The 23,830-nt window shown below is 34.1% G+C and overlaps 1 protein-coding gene across 1 annotated transcript in view; it reads left to right on the forward strand.

Annotated features, from left to right (window-relative positions):
- ORC2 (origin recognition complex subunit 2) overlaps positions 1-23,830 on the forward strand; it is a 37,187-nt gene that overhangs the window by 1,070 nt on the left and 12,287 nt on the right. The window contains exons 2-11 of the mRNA XM_006205176.4: positions 2,245-2,293; positions 3,236-3,339; positions 3,810-3,953; positions 11,275-11,364; positions 12,851-12,943; positions 13,607-13,638; positions 16,366-16,426; positions 18,643-18,836; positions 19,761-19,859; positions 22,770-22,879. Coding sequence (XP_006205238.1) covers positions 3,243-3,339; positions 3,810-3,953; positions 11,275-11,364; positions 12,851-12,943; positions 13,607-13,638; positions 16,366-16,426; positions 18,643-18,836; positions 19,761-19,859; positions 22,770-22,879 — 920 coding nt within the window. The 5' untranslated portion in view covers positions 2,245-2,293; positions 3,236-3,242. The remainder of the gene's footprint in view (positions 1-2,244; positions 2,294-3,235; positions 3,340-3,809; positions 3,954-11,274; positions 11,365-12,850; positions 12,944-13,606; positions 13,639-16,365; positions 16,427-18,642; positions 18,837-19,760; positions 19,860-22,769; positions 22,880-23,830) is intronic.

A 23,830-nucleotide genomic window follows, 5' to 3' on the forward strand; every position in this document is an offset into this window, starting at 1 on the left:
ACTCTGAAGACTGTTCCACCTGTTAGAGGTCAAAGCACAGTTACATGTTTTTAAGACTGTGGACAGTACATTAAATGACGTATTATCGACAGTTTACACAATCCACATCTACACATTACAAAGCGAGTCGTGGGTCAAGGGTCATGGTGGCCCCTCAAGGTTAAGAAGGAATGTTATCTCCTAAGGAGGTCTGGTTAATGTAGATGTGCAATACACACTAAAGGGAAGGGAGGAGGCCCAAATAGGCAAAGAAAAATTTTATGTTTAAATTTTTCTCATCATAAAATATGAATTTTATCTCATTGGATAAAATTGGTGGGATATAGAGGTGTATAAGAGATCAGCATGGTTAAGTTGAAGTGTAAAGTGAAAATATCCATAATAGGGAGCCTAATTTGCATCTTCATAGGTAGCACGTGATCTCAGTCGTCACAACTTTGTCCAAAGTCACACAGCTGTGTGTATGTATGTGGAGTTAAGATCAGAACCAAGGTTTATCTGATACTCAGATTGGTGCATAACCACTAATCTATACAAGCTTCTTTTCTTTTTTTTTTTTAAAGGATTATGTTTTTTAAAATTTTAGCAAATCCTTTATTTGCTCTCAAAGGACAGTGTCTGCTGTTAACACTCATTTTGTACTGCTGTATTACCTTGTTAACTCCCTGAAAGGAGTCCACTTTAAAAGTAAGCACTCAAGACAGTGCCTTGAAGAGTAAATGGTCATTAAATATTTCCATTTAATTGTGTGATGGTAGTGGGGGTTTTTTGTTTTTGTTTTCAGGAATTGTTGGAGAAGAAGGAAGGAAAGTTTTCTTTCAAGGTCTTTGTAGAAATTTCTTCAATTTGGTGATTCTGTACTGTATAATAAGATGCCTTAAAAATCTAGAAAAGGAAATTACATATAAGTGCAGTCGGCTACAAACAAGACGAAGGCTGCCTCTGTCCAAGCAGTAAGGCAATTCTTATGTAAAATACCACAGGGAAATTGCCTAGGACAGTATTCAGTTGTCTGGACTATTTGTTTGTAAATTTTCCTTGAAAAAAAAATTTTTTTTTTTGCCCCTGAAGGAACTACTAAGATTTTGCTAATAAGAATTATATAACTGACCTTTACCCCTATAGATTACCAGGAAGCTCAGAGCCAAAATCTTTATATAATTTTCTGCCTTTATATTTTCCCTGATCCAGATTCCCTTTAGTATTTATAGTTTATCATTTGTTTTATTGCATTTGCTTATTGTTACTGCTTCAATTCTTGCAGAGCACAGCAGTATATAATTTTAAATAATATAGGTTATGCTGCTCTTAAAGGCATGCTTGGTGTTCTAGTGATGTTTAACCTAATGAAGTGGAAGAATAGGGGAACCATGGAAGTCCTTGGATATTTGAACTGCTGTGTGGGAAAATGACTAAACAGGTTATGAATAGTTTCCAGAGGTCAAGACAAGCATTTAGGATAGCAGATTTGTATTTAATACAGGAGAAGTGTGTCATTTAAAAGAATGATCAGTTTCTTTGGAATTAGTCAGACTTGGATTTCATCCCTAACACACTTTCTAATTGTGTGAATTTGGGTAATTTAAAATATATAACCTCAATGTACTCATCTGTAAATTGGGGAAATTACATACATTTTTAACTACCTCAGAGAATCTGAGGATTTATTGATCTGGTGTATGTAGAAGTGCCTAACACAGAGCTTGACAAACAGCCCCTCAAAAAGAACTTTTATTTTATACAGGTAGAAAGGAATTGTGTCTCTTAATTTTATATAAATGTCACATAGATGCATTAAATTTTTTCTCTAGTACACTCAAATTCCCCATAATAAGAAGCAGTATCATGACTGCAAAGTTCGCCCCAAAGTACATGTTCTACTGGCAATGGTCATACTAATTATAGATGAAGTAATACCTTTATATATAAACCTAATAGAATTGTTCTGAGGATTGAATGAGAATACATATAGAATATTCAAAATGGTGTCCAGCACATAGTGAGTGCTCAAATTTCGACCTCCTTCCTCCACCCACCTGCCCCCTCGCAGGTTAGATCTCAGTCTCTAAGGCTTCCTGGCCAAAATGGCAGTGGTCGTTTTGCTGTTTCCTTGCCATCGTAACAACTTTAGCTTTGTAAGAACTGCCTTTGTCTATACATCTTGTTTGTTAAAATTCATGAACTTCTTTGGTTGCTTTCATTTTCCCATTAGCTGATCTGACTGAGTTCTTTTTCCACTTATAGGTGACCCGACCTGAATTTTCCAGCTGCAGAATGTGTAGTACCTTTAAAGGTAAATGAAAACTGAGACAAAGCATTTAAGTGGGCTAGTTACAAAAGAAAACTTGGCAACATTTAGTAAGTAATCTGCATGCAAAACAACAGATTCATGCGGGACTCAGTAGATCCTCTTGCCAGGAGAAAAGGCATGAATAGGATTTATAAGTGAGAGAGGAGACAAAAATTCTTTTTTGGGGTACACTGATTAGCTGGCAGCTAGTTGGAATCATTCATTCATTTCAGGCCATTAGCATTATAAGTTCTGAAACTAGATTTTTGTCAGAGTAGCCAGAGGTGATCAAAGTTCTGCTTGCCAAACTCTGAAAATTGTTCACTGAAGAACTAACTATAAAGTATTGCAAAAATTTATGCTTACTGTTTAGTTACCAGGATACCTAGAAAGCCATATTCATAATTGTAAAGTTGTTTGGTAAGCATGCAATTCAGTAGTAAAGGAGGGTGCCTGAGGATTATTTGGTCCAGGCTTGGTACACCAGTGAAGTACACAGACTTCCCCCAGTGGACTATCTTTCTAGTGAACAGATATTAAAATCCACCAAACTATTATTCTTTGTTTGGCTGTCCCTTTTCTAAACTCTCATGTATTAACCTCCCCTTTCAGGTTATGTTATTCTGTAGATTGGTTAGAGCTTTCTTTACAGGAAGAGTTGTTTTCCTGTCATTACATTTTAGTTACCTTGATTGGGTTTGGCTTTTTCCTAATCTCAGACACTTCTTCCTCTCTTCCATTTTTCAGATAAAGAATTGAGTTACTTATTGAGTTACAAAATTGAGTTACAAAAACACAGTATTTAATATAATAATACATAATATATTTTTCATACTTAAAAGACTTAAAAATGTTATACAAATACATATATTCATTATATGAATGTTTATTTGGCTGTTGATAGGAATTTTCATCACTTTTGAGTGCTTTATTGTTTTTGTTTAGGTTGGCAATGATGAGTAAGCTGGAATCAAAGGAAGAAAAGATGCTGGAGGTTCAGTTTGTGGGAGATGATGATGTTCTTAACCACATTCTTGATAGAGAAGGAGGTACTGTGTGATTATACAATTGAAGAGATGCTTATACAATGGTTATGTATCATTTCACTTTTTAAAATAGTTTAACTTTTCATTTTGAAAATATAACACAGAATGTTTGATCTAGTAGGACTGCAAATAAAAACTAGTTTACTTTTTAGTTTATTCCATTGAAACTTTATTGAAAATTAGAAATAATAAAACCTCATCTAATATGAAATGTTCTTAGTAATGGTAAGTGATAACTACCCATTGTAATTAAAATGTATAGTTATTTTGACCTCCCAAAATATACACTTTCAAGGTTTTTTTTAACTTATATAAACTGGAAGAGAGGTCTGTACTTGAATCAAAGACAAAACACTGAATTTTTTTCCAGCTTTTAAGTAATGATAACATCATAGTACAGTTTACTTATTTAAATGTAGTGATTAGAAAGAATTTATACCTGTCATGTTCTAATTCTTTTGATATTCTTATAGGAGCTAAAATTAAAAAGGAGCGAGCCCAGCTTTTGGTCAACACAAAAAAAATAGTAAAGAAGCCAGAATATGGTTTGGAGGAAGATGACCAGGAAGTCTTAAAAGATCAGAACTATGTGGAAGTTTTAGGACGAGATGTTCAAGGTACTGGCAGGATTGGGGGGTGGCTGGAGTTGGGAATGCATGCTTATATTCCTGCAGGTGGCTGAAATTACTTTGCAGGATACATAAAAGTAATCTAGTAGGTTAGGCAACATTGTGCTATTTTTTTTTCTAATTTTTATGAATATAAAATATACATAACATAAAATATACCATCCTTACTGTTTTTAAGTGTATAGTTCAGTTGTATTAAATACATTCATAATGTGCTACCATCACCACCATCCACCTCCAAAACTCTTCGTCTGGTGCACTGTATTATTTTATTTCTCATCAGAAAGCATTGCTTCATGTTTTTTTCTCTACAGTTGTAAAGGTTGGATGCACTGAGTTTCTACTATAGGTTTTTCCCTACAGCTCTTCTTCTTCTCTTTTTATTTTACAAACAACTAGTCTGGCACTTAGTTATTTTTAGGAAGAGAGTCTACAGACCAAGCACTCTAAAGTTATTTTTTACGATATTTATACTTTTAACTAATTTGAAATAATTTTATAAAGCAAGCCACTTTATTATTACCTTTATCTTCTTTACAGAAATAGTTAGAAGGAAGATTCCAAGAAGTCCTATGTTCTGACCTAGGCATGCTAGTGTTAGTTTTTTTTAACATCTAAGCCAGATTCCTGCCAGGTTATACTTACTATTTTTTAGGCTTGTATAATAATTTAAAGAGCACTAGACTTATATTACAGTGCAAGGAGCACAGATCTACTTAAGTTGACTTAAAACAAAGAGCAAAATCAGTACTGTTGGGCACGAAGGACATTGGAGCTGGGACCACATTAAAAAATGAGGGACTTTGCTTTCATGGACCTCCTAGTCTCCCTCATGTCATCTCTGTGCATCTGTTCTGTTCTCTCTGGGCCTCCTATCTCCCTCGTGTATGCGTTTTTTACTCCCTCATATTTGGTTTATAAATGGCCACTGTGACTACTCCTGACATTTGTCACTTCTTAAGTGATAACGCTCCTGGTTTTGTTCCCAGTGTTAAATGACGTGATACAAAAAATGACCACTGTCCCTCAGTAGGTTCAGTGGGCAAGGTTAATTCTTTTAAAAGAGCTCTCAACTAGACAGTTGACATTTTTAGAGCATATTCTGAATAGAACTTTGGATTCTTGACTACCTATTATGCTAGACCTAAGAAGAGATTGAAAACAACATTTAAATAAAAAGTGTTTTCTTAAAAATTGTTACTTACTGTAAAAGTAATACATCTCTGCAGTAGTAACTCAGTGTCTCCGACCTTTCTCACATAATAGCACCCACAGCAGATGATATTTGGAGGCGCGCCCGAATAAAGAGGAAAACGCTCCAGACCGCCCCCTCTGCAGGCCCTGACTGCATCCTCAGAGGCCTGAGAGGATCACAACACTCAGCACTGCAGGTTACACGATACCTGTAACCCATGTCTTTAATTTCTGCATACTGGTTGGGGAACTTTGCTTTAAAGCAGTATTTCTCAACCTTTTTTTTCATTATTATCCCCTAAGGAACCTTTTTAAGATTTTTTCCTCCTAATCACGCTCACCCATGAAATTTTAATACTACACATATGCTGTATGTTTCCTTGTGTACTATGACCCGTTGGAGGGCCACAGACCACTGTAATAGCGAAGGTGTTTTTCACATTCCCCCACTTGCCACTGAGAACCATTTTCATTGCGACAGGAGCAACGTAATTCCTGTTGAGAATGCATGGTTTAGAGAACATGGACCTGTTGACAGTTTGGTGTGTATCTGTCTGTACAAGCATGCACACACATAGGTTTGTCTCTTAAATCCAGGAAGTGAGGCTTTCATTTGGCTGTGGGCATGTGCAACAGAGGAGCCCATAAAGTATAATCAAGTCTTGCAAATGTGACTCTTCCTGTTTGGATTTGGTTTTTTGTTTGTTTGTTTGCCAGAGCATGTAGAGGGGTGGAAAGTGGTGTTCCAGAAAAGGTGTAGGAAGGAGCGTTTCCTTTTCATCTTTTCTTCAGGGATGAAGAGGTAACATCTATCAGTTTCCTTTAACCTTATTTGAGATACTGAACAATAAGTTTTTGCCTAATCTTTGATTATAAACAGAAAACAGGTGAGCATTATTTTTTAAAACACAGAAGGATATTTGACAGAGAATCTTCAGGAATATTTAAGAGAGAAAACACATTCAACAAGGAGCTTTAAATTAATAGTTTATAAATTAATCCCTTACTATTGAAGTGTAAGCTGCTACTTATAAGCAGCACCCATCATGACATACCTGGCATAATTCTCATGTTCTATTAAGCCATCCACTCTGGTGAAAAATCATTTCATGGAGGTGCTAGGTGATCACAGGCAATAAGTAGAAGATTATCCTAAAGATCTCCCCAAAACAATCAGACAAGTTTGCTCAAGAGCAGTTTGTCTCATTGATGCCCCTCTTGAATAATTTTTTTTTAATTTTATGAACAGTATAATTCTATAGTTGATTCTTTATAAGTTGGCTGATAGAAAACTCTAAGACAAATATGTGGTCTGTCCATGGTATTTTTAATTTAGCCTTATTCAGAGTTCCATTTTTTAACTTAAGGACTATATTAGGTTTTTAATTGCAGTTAAATTTAAAAATGTACTTTTAAAAATTGTGGAAAGATATACATTAATATAAGACTTACCATCTTAACCATTTTTAGTGTATAGTTCAGCACTAAGTACATTCACATTATTTTACAGCTCATCTCCAGAACTCTTTTCATCTTACAGAACTGAAATTCTGTAGCCAATTAAACAACTCCATGGTCCCTGGCAGCCACGATTCTACTATATTTGACTTGATGTATTTGACTACTCTAGGTACATCATATAGGTGTAATTGTGCACTATTTGTCTCTTTTGTGTCTGCCTTATTTCACTTAGCCTCAAGGTTCATCCATGTGATAGCATGTGTCAGAGTTTCCTTCCTTTATGAGGCTGAGTAGTATTGCATTGTATGTATATACCACGTTTGGTTTATCCATTTATATGTTGGACATTAGGGTTGCTTCAGCCTTTTGGCTATTGTGAATAATGCTACTATGAAGATGGGTGTACCAATATCTCTTTGAGATCCTGATTTAAATTCTTTTGGGTATATTTCCAAAAGTGGAATTGCTGGATCATATGGTCATTCTATTTTTAATTATTTGAGGAACCACCATACTGTTTTCCATAGCAGGTACATCATTTTGCATTTCCACCAACGATGCACAAGTGTTCCAATTTCTCCACATCCTCATCAACACTTGCTTTTTTTGTTTTTTGTTTTTGATAATAGCCATCCTAATGGGTGTGAAGTGGTAGTGTTCTTTCTAAATTTAACATATTGTTAAATTCTTAGAGACTATTCTCTAGACAAAAAGAACATTAATAACTGAATAATAATATACTCTAATCCATAAATAATATACAGTTTCCTCTATTAGACTTTTGAATTGTTTATAAGTTTTTATAATAATAACTAATGCTGTAGTGATTACCCTTGGACATAAATCTTTGTTTAGATACCTTATTTTTTCATCAGAGACTCTAAGAAGTGGAATTACTGGTGAAAGGTATGAACTTTATAAGGCATACATATTGCCACATTACTTTCTAGGAAGAATGTATCAACTAGTATTAAGATCCCTCATCAGTATTACACATATTTTCGTATATTTATTAGACACTTTAATTACTTCTGTGAATTATATATTCATAGTTTTTTGGTGTGGTGTGTTTTGAGTAATTTAAAAACTTTTTTAAAGTTTTATATATTATAGAAAAGCCCTCTTGGCCAGTGCGATTACAACCATTGTTGGTCAGTTAATCAAAATGTCAGAAAAGGAAGTCATAAAAATAATTTATATACTCTAAACATTTTGTTTTACAGATAAACATATATATAAATATACATGTATCAGAGTCTTTGAATATAAGTTTGTCAGAGGTCAGCTGATTGAAGAACAACAGCACCTTTTTGTTTTTGTTTTGGGGTTTTTTTAGACAGTGTAATGCATCAGCTAGGATTTTCGGTTTTATTTTCTTCCATTAGATTGAGCATTTAAAGACACTTGATGCAATCTGAGTGTGGTGTGCTTTTGTTTTTAAAAATTTTTTTCTTAAGTGTTTTATGATTTCTCATCCATACCTAATTTTTTTTAACTTTATTTTTTAGTGACGTGTAGTTGATTTACAATGTTAGTTTCAGGTATACAGCAAAGTGATTCAGTTATACATACACACACACACACACACACACACACACACATATATTTAGTTTCTTTTTCTTTATAGCTTATTACAAGAAATTGAATATAATTCCCTGGGCTATACAATAGGTCCTTGTTGTTTATTTTATATATAGTAATGTGTTATCTTTTAATCTAAAACTCCTAATTTATCACTGTCCCCCTTTCCACTTTGGTAACCATATTTTGTTTCTATGTCTATGAGTTTATTTCTGGTTCATAAATAAAATTTGTATTTTTTTTTAGATTCTACATATAATAAGTGATATCATATGATATTTGTCTTTCTCTGTCTGACTTATTCATCAATACCTAATTTGAAACCAGTTTTTAATTAATAACTTGTATCAAGTCTTTCTAAAGCAATTACTTTAGTTTACAGAGAGACCATTTTAAATTCATGTTTTGTCTGTGTGCCAAACAATTAAGTTACATAATTACAGTAGCAATTTCTCAATAAACAGACTCATGCATATGTGGAAACTAGATATATGATAGAGGTAGCATTGTAGATCACTAGGCTAAGGTCAATAAATGGTGTTGGGACAATTGGGTGTCCTTATGAAAAAGAAGTTGGAGTCCTAAATGCCATCATAAATAACTTAACTACCTTGATTAAAGATTGACACTTGAAAAGGACATTGTAAATGTTTTTACAAGAAAATATAAGAGAATATGATTTTGGTCTTGACTATAGAAGAATTTCTTTAAAAATATGTAATCAAAAGAAAAAACTGACAAATTCAACTAATTAAAATTCAGAGCTTTTCAAGAAGACAAACCATAGACTGGAAGGAAATATTGCAAAAGCCATATCTGTTGAAGAACTGTATATCCAAAGTATACAAAGAGCTCTTAAAATTCAACAATAAGAAAACAAACAGCCTGAGTAAAAAATGGGCAAAGTCCTGGAAATCGCACCAAAGAAGATATACAGATGGCAAATAAGCATATGAAAAGATGCTCAACATTATGTGTCATTAGGGAATTGCAAATTAAAACAACAGTGGGATATTACTACACACCTGTTGAAATGGCCGAAATCCCAAACACTGACAACACCAAATGCAGGCAGAAATGTGGAGCAACATGAACTCTCATTTACTGCTGGTGGGAATGCAAAATGGTCCAGCTCTTTGGAGGTCAGTTTGGCAGTTTCTTACAGACTAAACATATCTTACCATATGGCATAGCAGTTGTGCTCATTTGTATTTATTCAAATGGGTTGAAAACTTGTCTACCCAAAAACCTGCACACATGTTTATAGTAGCTTTGTTCATAATTGCCAAGGCTTGGAAGCAACCAGGAAGTCAACCAAGGATAAATAAACTGATATATTCATGCAATGGAATATTATTCAGTGCTAAAAAAATAAATTATCAAGCCATGAAAAGACATGGAGGAGCTTTAAATGCATATTACTAAATGAAAGGAGCCAATCTGAAAAGGCTACACACTGTATGATTCCAACATTGTGACATTCTGGAAAAGGCAAAACTATACAAACAGTGAAAAGATCATTGGTTGTCAAGGGTCAGGGGGAAGGAAAGGATGAATAGATGGAGTACAGAGCACTTTTAGGGCAGTAAGTCTATTCTGTATCATACTATAATGGTGGATACATGTGATCATACTTTTGTCAAAAGCTATAGAATGTACAGTAGTACCATAAACCCTGATATAAAACTATGGACTTTGAGTAGTAATGAGATATCAGCATAGGTTCATCAGTTGTAACAAATGTACCACCCTGGCGTAGCACGTTGATAATGGGAGAGGCTGTGCATATGTCGGGCAGGAGGTATATGGGAAATCTTGTGTGCTTTCCACCCAAGTTGGCTGTGAACCTAAAACTGCTCTAAAACATAAAGTCTATTTTTTTTTTAATTCAGTACTTCTCTTCATCAAATGACACTGTAGAGAAGAGAAAAGACAAGACACGGGATAGAGAACATAATTTTTCTTCTAGAAATAAGGAACATGTAAAAAGGTATTCAGCCTTATCAGTGGTTAGGGAAAGGCAAGTTAAAACGCCTCTTCCCGTGAGATTCATTTTATACCCACTAGATTGGCAAAGATTAAGGAGTTTAGATAATATCAAATGTCAGTGCAAATACACATCAGTGGGAACTCTTAAGCAGTAAGGAGAGTGAACACTGACTTCCGAAAGCTTTGGCACTGTTTTCTAGTAACCATGATAAATTCATTGGATGTTAACATAAATTACATATGTTTTGATGAAAAACAACTATTTTCCCAAAAAAGTTATTAAAGAGGGCATTGTTTTACATTTTTGCAAATGTTTTTAATGTCTGGCTTAAAAGACAGCTGGATTTTCCTACCTGCTTCACATATTCCATTAGCTGACAGGGTAATGATGTCACCACGCATCATGTAGTCTCTGGAATACCTCACTACACGGTCTAGATTGAGGGTCAGAAAGTCAGATCATGTCTTAGTGTTCCTGTGAAATAGTTTTGGCCTCAGGGACCCCAGAAACCACCCCCCAAACTACACTTTGAGCATTGCTGTGCTAGAGAGGAGACTACTAGCCATGGGTGTCCAGTATGTTGTAGGTAGCAATTGTTATTTAAAGGGAAGATTAAAGAAAGAAATCGGCGTCTTAACTGAGATTAAGAAAGCTTCTATAATGTAACAACGGTTTAAATCTTAACCTCAGTTGACAGTTGGCTTTGCAGGTTTGCTTCAAGAAGGAAACATAAGTAATACTGTCCCTTCTGTCCTCCCTCCTCAGGGGCAACTGCTGTCATGAATTGAATGCATATTCCTCCAGTCTGAGGAGTTTTTTAGTGGGCTTTTTATTGCTGTTGTGTTCTTATATATATTTTTGTGTATCTGAATAACATATTTTCTGTGTTTTAAAATTTATATAAACAGTATCATAGTCCAATGTGTATTTTAAACATTTTGTTTATAAATATGTATTGTTGAACCTTTATACAAGACAGTAAGGGGTACAAATCTTAACTTTTTAGTTAAAATTTTATCTTTTTTTCCCTGTTAATTAACTTCGCCCATTTTTCCTAAATACATGTTGCATTTTTTCTTTCAGAATCCTTGAAAAATGGCTCTGCTACAGATGGTGGGAATAAAGTGTATTCTTTTCAGAATAGAAAACACCCTGAAAAGATGGCTAAATTAGGTATGTTGCTTTTCCGATTTCTGTAATCACTTTAGCTTTTTTTTTATTAAGTGGAGGTTCTGGGGATTGAACCCAGAACCTTGTGTGTGCTAAGCATGTGCTCTACCACTGAGCTAAACTTTTCCCCCTGATTTCTGTAATTACTACTCACCCTTTCTCAGAAGGTATATTAACCACATTTCCCCCAGTTACCACCTCATTGCATTCACTAAAAGAATGATGAGGTAAACAGCAAGTTTATTCTACATAGCACAGGGAACTATATTCAATATCTTATAGTAACTTATGGTGAAAGAGAATATGAAAATGAATATATGTATGTTCCTATATGACTGAAGTATTGTGCTCTACACCAGAAATTGACACAACATTGTAAACTGACTATACTTCAATAGAGATTTTTTTAAAAAGCTAAAAGAATGATGAGGGATGTTATTTTATATCATATAATATATTGAGCATACTTTATTATAGACAGTAGTTTTTTTCATGCTCAGATGTCTCCTGTTCTTAGCTAGGTTATAAGCTTCTCATAGTAGAAACTGTCTTTAATTTCTTCCCACAATATCTAGCATAGCTTCTTAACTAATTTTTGTTAAGTAAATGAGTGATATAAGTCACACAGATATTCTGAATTTATTAAATAAGAGTTTTATACTTATAGACATAGAACAAAAGTATTTGTATTATAGAAAACTATATAAATTGTTAGGAATCAGTTGTTAATAACATTTTTCTTACCCAAGTTACCACTTATACTAATTACATATGAATTCCTGATTTTCAGAGGACTAGACTTAAATAAATTACATAGAACATTAAAATTAAACTGGCAATTTAATTCCTTTATAAAATTCAGATGGCACTATATTTGGACCCTGTGGTATAGAAGCATCATCACTTTTGAAAGCTTGAGGAAAGGAAATAACATGTGAAACACTTTAAAAATTAAGTAGATCCACAAGTATATGAAAGCTTGGGAATACCAAAAAAGTTAAGAGCAAGGGAATAATAATTAACTACCTGGTAAAATGTAATTGTTGTGTAAGAGGACTTTTAATCTATAATTATAGAACATCTATATGTATTTCTTAAGTGGTGTATTTTTGTGCAATCATTCTAGCCAATGATCATGTAAACATTCAAGGTAGAGTGAAAATCACCCTTATTAAATATTGACACTGATGAGGGACATATAAGAAGTAATTATGAAACCTGTATTTCTGAACATAATATAATTTAATCATTTGCAAAATCCACTTTTTCTGAAAGGTATATTATATGCATTGTTAATTTTGAACCTAACATGGTACATACAATAATTTACATTAGTTGATGTGTTTCTTAGTGTTAGTGTCTACATCAAGAAATTAAAAGGTTTTTTTTAACCTGTTAAAGGTATATATATGTATATATATATATATATATATGCACATACATATATTTTTTTATATATATATATATTTTTTTTTTGGTCTCTTTACAGCTTCAGAACTAGCAAAAACACCAAAAAAAAATGTCTCATTCAATTTGAAGAATGATCCTGAAATTATGATAGACATTCCTCAATGTAGCAAAGGTAAGATTTTTATCTCAGTTGTTTGAAGAGAGTTTTCATAGTCACTTCAAGTTACAGAATGTGATTTTTTTTTTACTAAGTGCATTTTTGTATGTATTTTTTCTGTTCTGAAAATTCATTCAACCAGTGCAGTTAATACCCTAACCTGTGTACTTCAGTATATACATATTTAGCTGTCAATAAAAGGAAAAAATACCTGTGCTGGTTGAAGCTGTACAAATTGACAGGGCCAATTAGAAGCAGTCTTAAAATCCTGTTGTCATTTGCTTGAGTAGCCAAATGTGCATGGAAGATTTGCTTTGGCAAATACTACTTGAAATAAGGCTTTTGAGGTTTGGAATTCTTAGTTTGTGGAGAATTGTGGAGTAGTTGTTTCTGAATGACCCATTCCAAGTAGATTAAACAGTGTACTTTTTAAATAATAAGCAATGAAAAAGACTGCACTTTTTCTTGTTACATGAATGCTATGGAAATGTAGGACGTAGCTGTCACTAATGGGAGTAATCATAAAATGAATAGTGACCTTTTGGCCTGTAGTGGAGATGCAATTAATTGAGAATTCAATAATATGTAGTGGTTTCTGGGTAGAAACTGCGACTCTGCTTTTAATGAAACTAGGCTGTGATGAAAAATGTAGTAATGGTTTTTTGTTTCATTTTTTAGGGCATTCTGCTTCAGACAAAGTTCAGTTGAAGGTAAGCAGTTGACTAAAAACAAACAAAAACCTTAGTGTTACAAAGTAAGACATGATGTAAATTTTCCATTTCATCTCTTTGGGTAGTATTTTACAGGTATTTGCCCATTAAATACTTTACTCATAGATGAAGAATCTGAGGTTCAGAGAGGTGAAGTGTCTTGTCTAAGTTCACCAAACTAGGAAGGAGAAAAGCTGGAAAATGAAGCCAGGTTCTTCTGGATCCAACTGTCACACCTTTTCTGTGCAGGAACTATTCCTGGGTATTTTTAGCTTGGCCTGGAAATGTTATGCGTTGGCTTGGTTTTTCTTTTGTATATAATGTTCTTTTGTTTCTTGGGAGATTGATCCCAAGATCTATTAAATCCATTAATCTATCGTTTTATAATTTACACTTGAAAACTAAGTTGGCTTTGGTAAATTCATTCCATGGTAGCTGACAATAATTGACAAGTTTATCCTCTCCTTTGTGTTTTTGTGGTTTTGTTTTTTCATTATACATTGTCACATGGCCATGCCTGGATGGGGGCAAGCCCAGATGGGCATGGATGAATCCAGGACAATGAGTATGCAAGTGGTGAGTGTGTCCAGGCCTGGTGGCTGTAGATTTAGACATGCCTGGACTTGTGTACAGGTTAAATTGAGGAAACCCCTCATAATAATGTGAGTATAGACATTCAAGGCCATGTGCAGGAGTGTCCTATTTAGGCAAGTCCAGATATGGGATTAGACATGTCAGAGCTTCCCTTGTCTTTAATAATGTTTTTTTTCCCATGTTATATCTTGTATATTGCACCACTATAAAAGGAAAAAACTTTCCCATAATCCAGTCAAGAATTTAGATATATTAGCGCATTCTTTTTCAAGTTGTGGATTACAACACATTAGTTGATCTTGTTGGTTCCCTAAGAGACCATCAGAAAACCTGTTAATCAGTGGTATTATACCTACCATGAAAAGAGAGAACGCCACTCTGAGAAAGTCTCAGTGCATTGTCTTAGAAGGGGGAGTTCAGGAAAGAACATGTGTAGGGCTTGGGGATTTGGACTTGAGGGATTTAAGGCACATCTATCAAGATGGGGAACTGATTTGTATTAGACAAAATTCATGACATGGTGTTTTAGGAGTAGTGGACATACTGAGGAGAGGGTCTTGAACTGAATTTTGGTAAGTAAATCAATATTTGATAAGCAAACTGTTGGCTCTGGTGACTAATCTACTGCCCTGATGGTAGAACACGTTCCCCAAATGAGCAAACTGTCAAGATAAATTAGTTTGCAGAAATATCAGTAGCAAACAGTGACGTTATTAGTTGATAGCCTTGTCTTTTTGAGCAAGAATTTTCTGAAATGGTTATTTTGACACAAATAGTCTCAGACCTGATAATTAAGCTCTATGGATATAGGTTGTCTCAACTCTCAATCTTTTTATTTGTTTGTTTTGTTTTGGGGGGGTAATTAGGTTTACTAATTTATTTTTATTTAGCAGAGGTACTAGCTAGGGATCAAACCCATGACCTCATGCATGCTAAATGTGCACTCTACCACTGAGCTATACTGTCCCCCTTCAACTTTCAATCTTGAAATCAGTTTAGTATGACATGATCTACAGTTTTAAAAGTGAAATTGTATAAGCATTATTTTATTATAATTTGTTTCAATTGTATAGGCACATGTGTACTGGATCAAAGTAGCAAAATATTAAAAAAGAATTTTGGGGATCTGGATCAAAAAAGTTTGAAATATACTGTTATATACCTTATAAACCCGTTGGGATCAGCTCCATTATTATAATACTCTTCTTAATACCCCAAATCAAAATTTAGTTAGTTATATTTGTAACTAGCACCAACAACCTATCACAAGACAACAGACTTAAAATTTTTGTCCTATTTTCACTTTGCCAAAAGAAAAAAAAAATGGTACTTTATTTATCAGTACCATTGAAAGTTAACATGTATACAACAGTGGGCATCTTAGTGTGCTAGGAATTAAATGGTGGTAAAATATTATGTTCTGTGAGGAAAAGAAAAACATACTTTATACCTCTATAAAATGTTAAAAAATTTACAAGTACAGGGGGAGGGTATAGCTCATGTGGTAGAGCACATGCTTAGCATGCATGAGGTACTGGGTTCAATCCCACTACCTCCTCTAAAAATAAATAAACCTAATTACCTCCCCCACTCCTGCCAAAATAAAATAACTAAATAATACAATGATAAATATAGAAAAATTTAAAAATTCAGAAGTAAAAAGTAAAAATCTCTGTGTATAAATTCTGTAAGGAGGGGAGAAAAAGAGATTTCTACTTTTTACTTCTGTATTTTTACATTTTTAAACATTTTACAAAAGTATAAAGTATGTTTTTCTTTATAAAAAAATACATTCTGTTAATATGATGGTGAAGAGTGGTAGATAAAATTATGTTTTTTCTTGACAGAATAATAGAAGTACATACTTCACAGATGTCTAGAATACAGCTTCTAGAATCACTCTACGAATCCCTTGGAGTTTTGTCTTACCATTTTTGTTGTTATATTCTATTTTTTTCCCCAACGAATTCATTTGTTGTCTTGTAGGACATAGGTTCATCTAGTGCTAATGTTACCTATTGAAAACAAAATGTCTTTCTTCTTTTCTAGCCTTTCACTCAGATCTGTCATTAATTTCCATGTCATTATTATTGGACTATTTAAACTATTAATTGCTTTTTTCTTTTTAAACAGAACAATGATAAAAGTGAATTTCTGTCAACAGCACCTTGTGGGCTACGGAAAAGATTAATAGGTGTGTATTTCTTTTTACACTGATTTTTAATAAAAAAAGATAGATCTAAACAAGGGCAGTAATGGTTAAGTATAGAGGTTTTAGTCTTGGAATGCTTGTTTTTCTCTTTGGCCTGCCACTTACAGGGACCTGTGTCTCAGGTGTTTCATTTGCAGAATAGGGATAATAATGGTACCAGCCTCAGAGCTGTTTTGAGATTAACTGAAGTAAAGGATGTCAGAAGTGCTTAGTGTAGTGCTTGACCTTGATATTTGCTTAACGGGTGTTAGCTATTATTATCTTTTATTAATATAACTACTTATTGCTATTTCTTTTCATGAAAAAAAGGATTTGTTCATGTCCTCAGTTAGACTGTAGATTCCTTAAGGGCAAGGACCGTAATATTTTAACTTTAACACTTAGCACTGCCTTTCACATTAAAATCAATAGATACTGAGTTTAGTTAAAATGTCTCTCCAATAAAATAACATGCCTTTTAGTATATTTGCTTTGAGACAGTTTGGGAAGTGGTTCTATTGATTTAGAAATTTTATATTGAAATAATTTTAAATATTCACAGCTGTACTGAATGTTATACAAAGCCAAGTAAACAGACATGGGTCCCACTTTCAGGGAAATTAAAAATGATTTTGGGTTTTTAAATATTTAACTTTGGAGCAAATGACTTTGTTGACCTTTATATTTCAGGATTTCAACTCCTTTCTTAGGGTTGACCCCTTGACAGTAATATTAGCTAATACCGTCAAATTGATGCTATACCCCTTCTCTTTTCAAGGGTAGAGTTGATAATACTACATTTTTATCAACATAAAAATGATAATACTAAGTGATTGGATATGTGAAGCTATAAGAGATGATATATGCAGTTACGATTATTATTTTGTCAGATACATCCCACCTCCTAAGTTTCCTCCATACCCCGCAGAAGAATCCTTCTTCAGAGAGGAGGTGAACTTCCTCTTCCTTCTCAATCACCACCAAACAAATATACCTACGTGTGTGATGTATACATGTAAATAGGGTAAAGATGTTTTCTGGCACCTCCTACCACTTCTAACCCATGCATCTACCATGGGCAGCAATCAATGGAAATCTGAATCTGCTAAGCTATAATATATGTCCACAAAATCAGGCATTTTTTTTTCCTTCTTTTTTTTTTTAGTATTATATTTGTTATATGCTGACTCTAGATATTCTGAAATATATCTATTGTTGAAAATAGTGATTTGCTTAAAGTTATTTCATTCATATTTTGGAAGTTAATCTTTTATAATAGTTTTATACTTACTGAGTGTAACACTAATTTTATCCTTAATGATTATAAAACTAGCTTTATTATTTCTGGAGGGTGGTGAGGGTGGCCATGGTTTGTTTAAAAATATAATTCTTATATCAACTCTGGATGGATTCTGCCTGTGTATTGGTAGTACTTATAACTATCCTTTATCAAGTGCTATGTCAGTTAGGATGGCATTTTCAGTAGGAAGCAATGGAAAATTCTACAATAATGGCTTAAGCCATAGACACTGAAGTATCTCATAAAGAAATCTAGAGATACACAGTTCCCTGGTTGACGTGGTGACTTAACAGTCTTGAAGGATCCAGTTTCTTCCTATCTTTCTGCTTTGCCACTGGCATCATGATCTTTAGGCTTGATATTTTATACTGCAAAATGGCTTCCATAGCATTACGCCGTGGGTGTAAGTAAGGGGCTTTTCTTCTATAAGTGAGAAACATCTTTCCCAGAAGTTTCCGGCAAATTTACCCTGAAGTTTCATTGGTTAAAGGGTTACATAGCCAACCCTAGTTGCAAAGGGGGCTGAGAGAGCACATATCTGGCAAAGGAGAAAAGACAACTAAATTACCATGATTGTTTATCCCATAGGGTGGAGCACACTGCCAGATTTTACAAAGAGTTCTATTAGCAAGGAAGAAGGAAAGCGTTCCTATGTGTCAGGCATTGTTAATTGCTTTACGTGTATTTCAGTGTCATCTTCACAATGGTTTTTTAAATTAAGTACTGTTAGCCTCATCTGATAAGTGAGGAAACTGGTGCTCAGAAAACTTACATAACTAGCTCAGGTGAAATCATCATTAAGTAGTGACGAAACCAGAAGTCCCAGTCTCTTACTTCAGAGCCCACACTCTTCCTTTAACCCCACAATGTCTCTCTTGTCAAACTGTCCAACTTTCCCAATTGCTTGTTTCCCCCACAGTTCCAAGGTCTCATTCTGACAGTGAAAGTGAATATTCTGCTTCCAACTCAGAGGACGATGAAGGGGCTTCACAAGAATATGAAGAGGACACTAATGAAGTCATACTGAGTGAAAAGATTCAAGCTCAGAATAGAGTAGCTTCAGCTCCTGTTTGCAAAGAAACACCATCCAAGAAAATGAAAAGAGATAAAACAGTAAGTGGAGAGAGAGACTTCAACCTTAAAGAAAAATGATGTAATATCTCAAAGATAAGCTACCTGAGCGAAAAGATCCAAATGGAGGATCAACATATTTTTTTTTCTTCATTTTTCTGCATTTTTGCAGCGTTTCACATACATTCTCATATATTGTCTATTTCTGGACTTTGTGTCCTGGCCTGTCTGCATCCATATTCATTTATCAGTACCATAACATGTGCTGAAGGTGACAATTCAGTTGGATAAAAATGAGCTTTTAAGTAAAGATTGATTGGATAATAGGAGGCAAGACTTCTCAGTACATACTTTTTTATATACTTTCATTTTTGTAACATGTTGATGTGTGCAAGTCAGTGTAAGTAATAAATGATGTGGCTGTGGATCCACGCTGAGTTGTTTGGAAGAACACTGCAGACACCTTGGCCTGAGAATAGGCTCAGGACCCTGGCATTCTCTGTAAAGACGCAGAGCAGTTCAGGAAGCCTGCCGCTTGAATGGCTTTCCATTCCTTGCTTTCCACCATGGAGTCAGTCCTGCCCAACAGTAGAACATGAGGGAGTCATTTTACTGGTATAGTAGGTGAGTCTTCTTTTCCCTCACTGTTGCTGTCTCTCTCATGTTCACAGTTCCTTAGCTGTGCTAATATTAAAGGATTTGTCAAGACTGTGTGAGGCAAAACAAAGGTCCTGATATCTAAATGGGAATTATATGTTGGAATTTAGGAATCATTTTTGGGAACAGTCTGCTTCAATCTAGTCATTTCTTTAACTTTATGGTCCTAAAAGTTGTTTCAAAAAGAAAATGCTGACTACCAAATACAGAATTTCACATATCCTATTTTTTTTGCTAATATTACTGTCTAGTTTTGATATAAAGCAAGTATCTGAAACTAAGAACTGACATTGCTTTGTCCCCTTTTAGAGTGACTTAGTAGAAGAGTATTTTGAAGCCCACAGCAGTTCAAAAGTTTTAACCTCTGACAGAACACTGCAAAAACTAAAGCGAGCTAAACTGGATCAGGTATGTTGCAAGGAATGTTACTTCTAAACGTTCTTATTGTGAGCTGAAAAATATACTACGTAAGCACCAAATCTAAAGAGTAAGTATACACAGACAGCATTAATGTCCCAATAAAATGGAACACAGATTAATGTCATGTAACTATTACATATTTTATTATGTACATGGTAGACAGTTCACTGGATTAGAATTCTGTTTGACATACTATAAGTATACATTTTTTCTCTTATTACTTTATCATTTCTTCAGCATCTATAATAATCGTCAGGGTCATAGTTTCTTTCCTGTCTGTGTACCATTAATCTCTGTTCTTCATTTAACTCACATATTCACTGAACCTCACACTAGTCCTAAAGCAAAGACTGTGACCCGACTCAGTTACAAACTTTGCAAAAAGCAGAGGGTATTCTGCTTCTTGATATTATGGAAAGTCTGTCCAGTGTAATAAGGTAACAAGGTTACTATATACTATAGTCCTGGGGCGTCATTTTATAATGAATACCATATAGTTATGCTCAGGGCTTTGATACCTCCCTAGGAGAGGACACAGAACCATCTGAATAAGAAAATTTTGTATTAGAAAGTGGGCTGGATAATTTAAGTCAAGAAGAAGAGTTGGTTGTTGGTTCAAGGAGTAGCAAGATTTTTTATTCTCTGCAAACTAGAATTCAGTGCAGTTTTCTAAGGTGCACAGACAAGGCTTTTGACAGAGTTTTCAAGCTACAGAAGAGAAGAGAATATGGGGTAAGCCTCTATGTCCTGGATGGCCTGGTGTTTTGTGGTTGGGGTTTTTTATTTTATTTTCTGTAGGTTTTTGTTTTCTGTTTTTTTCCCCTCCTGGCTCATTGGTAATACAACTCAGATCATAGACTAGGTGAAAACATGTATCAACAAACCAAGTTGTTCCAAGGAAGAAATGGCACTAACATGTGTTTAGTGCTTATATTTTCATATAAGCAACATGGGGGAAGGATAAATGGATCTGTGGTCAAAATAGGACTTCATAGGACCTAGAGACTAAAAGATCTCTCAGTGGCTGAATGGAACACCTGTTATCGATAATGAGGGAAAGGAAGTTCTTTCTTTGATTGTGGACATTGCTAATGGATACAGTCTCAGTAGCATGTGTAAGTTATTTATTTCTCATATCTGTGGGTCAGCTTGGGTGGGGGAGTTGGCTGATCTAGGCTTTGCTCCATGTCTCTTTTCCTTGTTGGATCTCCTTGGAAGGCTAGCAGAGGCATGTTCTTCTCATGACAATATCAGAGATATAAGAGAATAAGTGGAAAAACACAAGACCTCTTGAAGCCTGGGCTCAAAACTGGCTCACTGTCACATCTCCCTCATTCTAGTAGCCACACTAAATCACATGGCTGAAAACAAAGTCAAAGAGCAGGGAACTGGACTCCACCTGTTCAGTGGGAAGGATTACAAAGTCAGGGCAAAGGGTAAGGATGTAAGGGGGGGCAAGTACTGGGGCCAGTAGTGTGATCCTGCACAGATACTAAAGCCTGAAATGAAGGCTCATAGGTAAGATAACATTTCAGAGTTCATGCTAAGTGTGAATATGCTCTGATACTTCGGAATAAATGGCTACTACAAAAAGTGAGCTGTGTTTGATTCACCAGCGAGCGTGAATTTCCAAGTTCTAGGTGCAGAACAATTTACCTTCCTTAGTTTATTTACATTACTATTTTTAAAACTTTACCATACTTATCAAAGATAAAGGATTTGTTAGAAATAGCTTTTGGCAGTCCCACTCCTGGGCATTTATCTGGTGAAAACTATAATTCAAAAAGACACATGCACCCCAGTGTTCATAGCAGCACTGTTCACAATAGCCAAGACACGGAAACAATCTAAATGTCCATCAACAGATGAATGGATAAAGACACACACACACACACACACACACGAGTATTACTCAGCCATAAAAAAGAATGAAGTAATGCTATTTGCAGCAACATGGATGAACTTAGAGATTATCATATTAAGTGAAATAAGTCAGAGAAAGAGAAATATATGATACCACCTATATGTGGAATCTAAAAAAAAATAAGAATTTTATTTACAAATTAGAAATAAACTCACGGACATAGAAAACAAACTCTGGTTACCAAAGGGGAAAAGTGGAGACAGATAAATTAGGAGTTTGGGCCTAACAGATACACAATACTATGTATAAAATAGATAAACAACAAGGACCCACTCTACAGCACAAGGAACTGTATTCAATTTCTTGTCATAAATTATAGTGGAAAAGAATCTGAATATATATATATTCTCTGCAAACTAGAATTCAGTGCAGAATATATATATATTCTGAACTGCTTTGCTGTATACCTGAAACTGACATTGTAAATCAACTACACTTCAATAAAAAAATAAAAGAAATAGCTTTTGGAAGAGGAGCAGTGAATTTTACTGATGATAATAATAAATTATAAAAAAAACTTTAATATTTTCTGAGAATTAATATTGAACTCTTACCTTAAACTTTTACATTTTTCAAATCCATATGTTTTTAAAAGTCTGTCTGGATTTGTTGTCAAAGCTGGGAGGCAGGTTTAATCATCTCCTTATGGTAGCAATCTTTTTAGAAATTAAAGCCTTATGTTTGAAATTTATAATCACTGTAAGTGGTTCTAGACAAAACTTAGCAAATTGTTTTCTGTTTTACATATTTGTATTAAAAGGAACATTTAAAATATTTTAAGAAGACATTTAAATCGCGTTTGAAGTATTATGTGTATTCAGTTGATGCAGTCATTACTGAACCTGATTAAAGTAATATGCCCATTAATGACCTCTTCTAACCTCTGCCTCTGAGGAAACATTTTTAGTTTGGATTGATTTGATGTATGTGGCTTGAGAGTGATTTTCTTCCCTCCCTCTTCCTTTTCTTTAAAGCAAACTTTGCGTAACTTATTGAGCAAGGTTTCTCCTTCCTTTTCTGCTGAACTTAAACAACTAAATCAACAATACGAACAATTATTTCATAAATGGATGTTGCAGTTACAGTAAGTACTGTCGTCATTGCAAACCCTTATAAAATAAAGAATAATATATATTTATATAGTCTTAAATTAAAAGCAAAGCAATGTGACATTTAATTTTCTTTTTGCAGTGAACTTGATATGCATTTTTATTTATATATAAAATCTGAAAAATAGGTGTTTTCCCAGTTTTATTATGCAAATGTAGAAATGTAATATTGTTATGACTCTTTTTAGAAGTTCCAGTTTTCAAGAAATTTGTCTTTTCTAAGTTTATCAAATTTGAAAGCTATCGGTAAAACAGCCTTTCTTAGAATGATAGTTAATTACTGATAAAAATATTTGAAAATATAATTTGCCAAGATTGATAAATATGTCAATTAGATTTTAATCCAGTTTTTCAAAGCAAAGTTCCTAAAATGAAATATATTTTCTTTTCTCTTAATCTCATTATATACATATACTATAGACCTTCAGAATTTCATATCTGTTCTTATAAACATTATTTTACCATTTAAAAATTATTTCTTAGAATATTTTTCAATTTTATCATTTTTCACATACCTTAGGTTAAATTTTAAATTTTCATTAAAATACCTAGAAGAACAATTAAAATTAAGTTTTTTTTACTATAATTACTTTCATACTTGTATTAAAAAGGACCTTAGTATAAAGAAGTGCTTAAAGTTTATGTTAAAATGTGAATGTCCAGTAAATACATAGGAACTGCCACAGTTTTCCCCGATTGATCCTGGTTTTCTTTTGCCAATAATACATCAAAGGATTATGCTAGTAGGAGAATGATGATCTTCCCTATTAGGACCTCTGCTTCTCTCAATCATCATTTATGGATCTGTTCATTATGAGTGTTTTTAAGGTAGATCTTCACTCTGATCCCATCCCCCAGTTCACCAAGTCTTCCTTCTTCCCGGATGTCAGCTTCGATAGCTGGATTTGCTTTACTTCTCAGCCCAG

The sequence above is a fragment of the Vicugna pacos genome, chromosome 5 (genome assembly GCF_048564905.1).
Source record: "Vicugna pacos chromosome 5, VicPac4, whole genome shotgun sequence".
Classification (NCBI taxonomy): Eukaryota; Metazoa; Chordata; class Mammalia; order Artiodactyla; family Camelidae; genus Vicugna; species Vicugna pacos.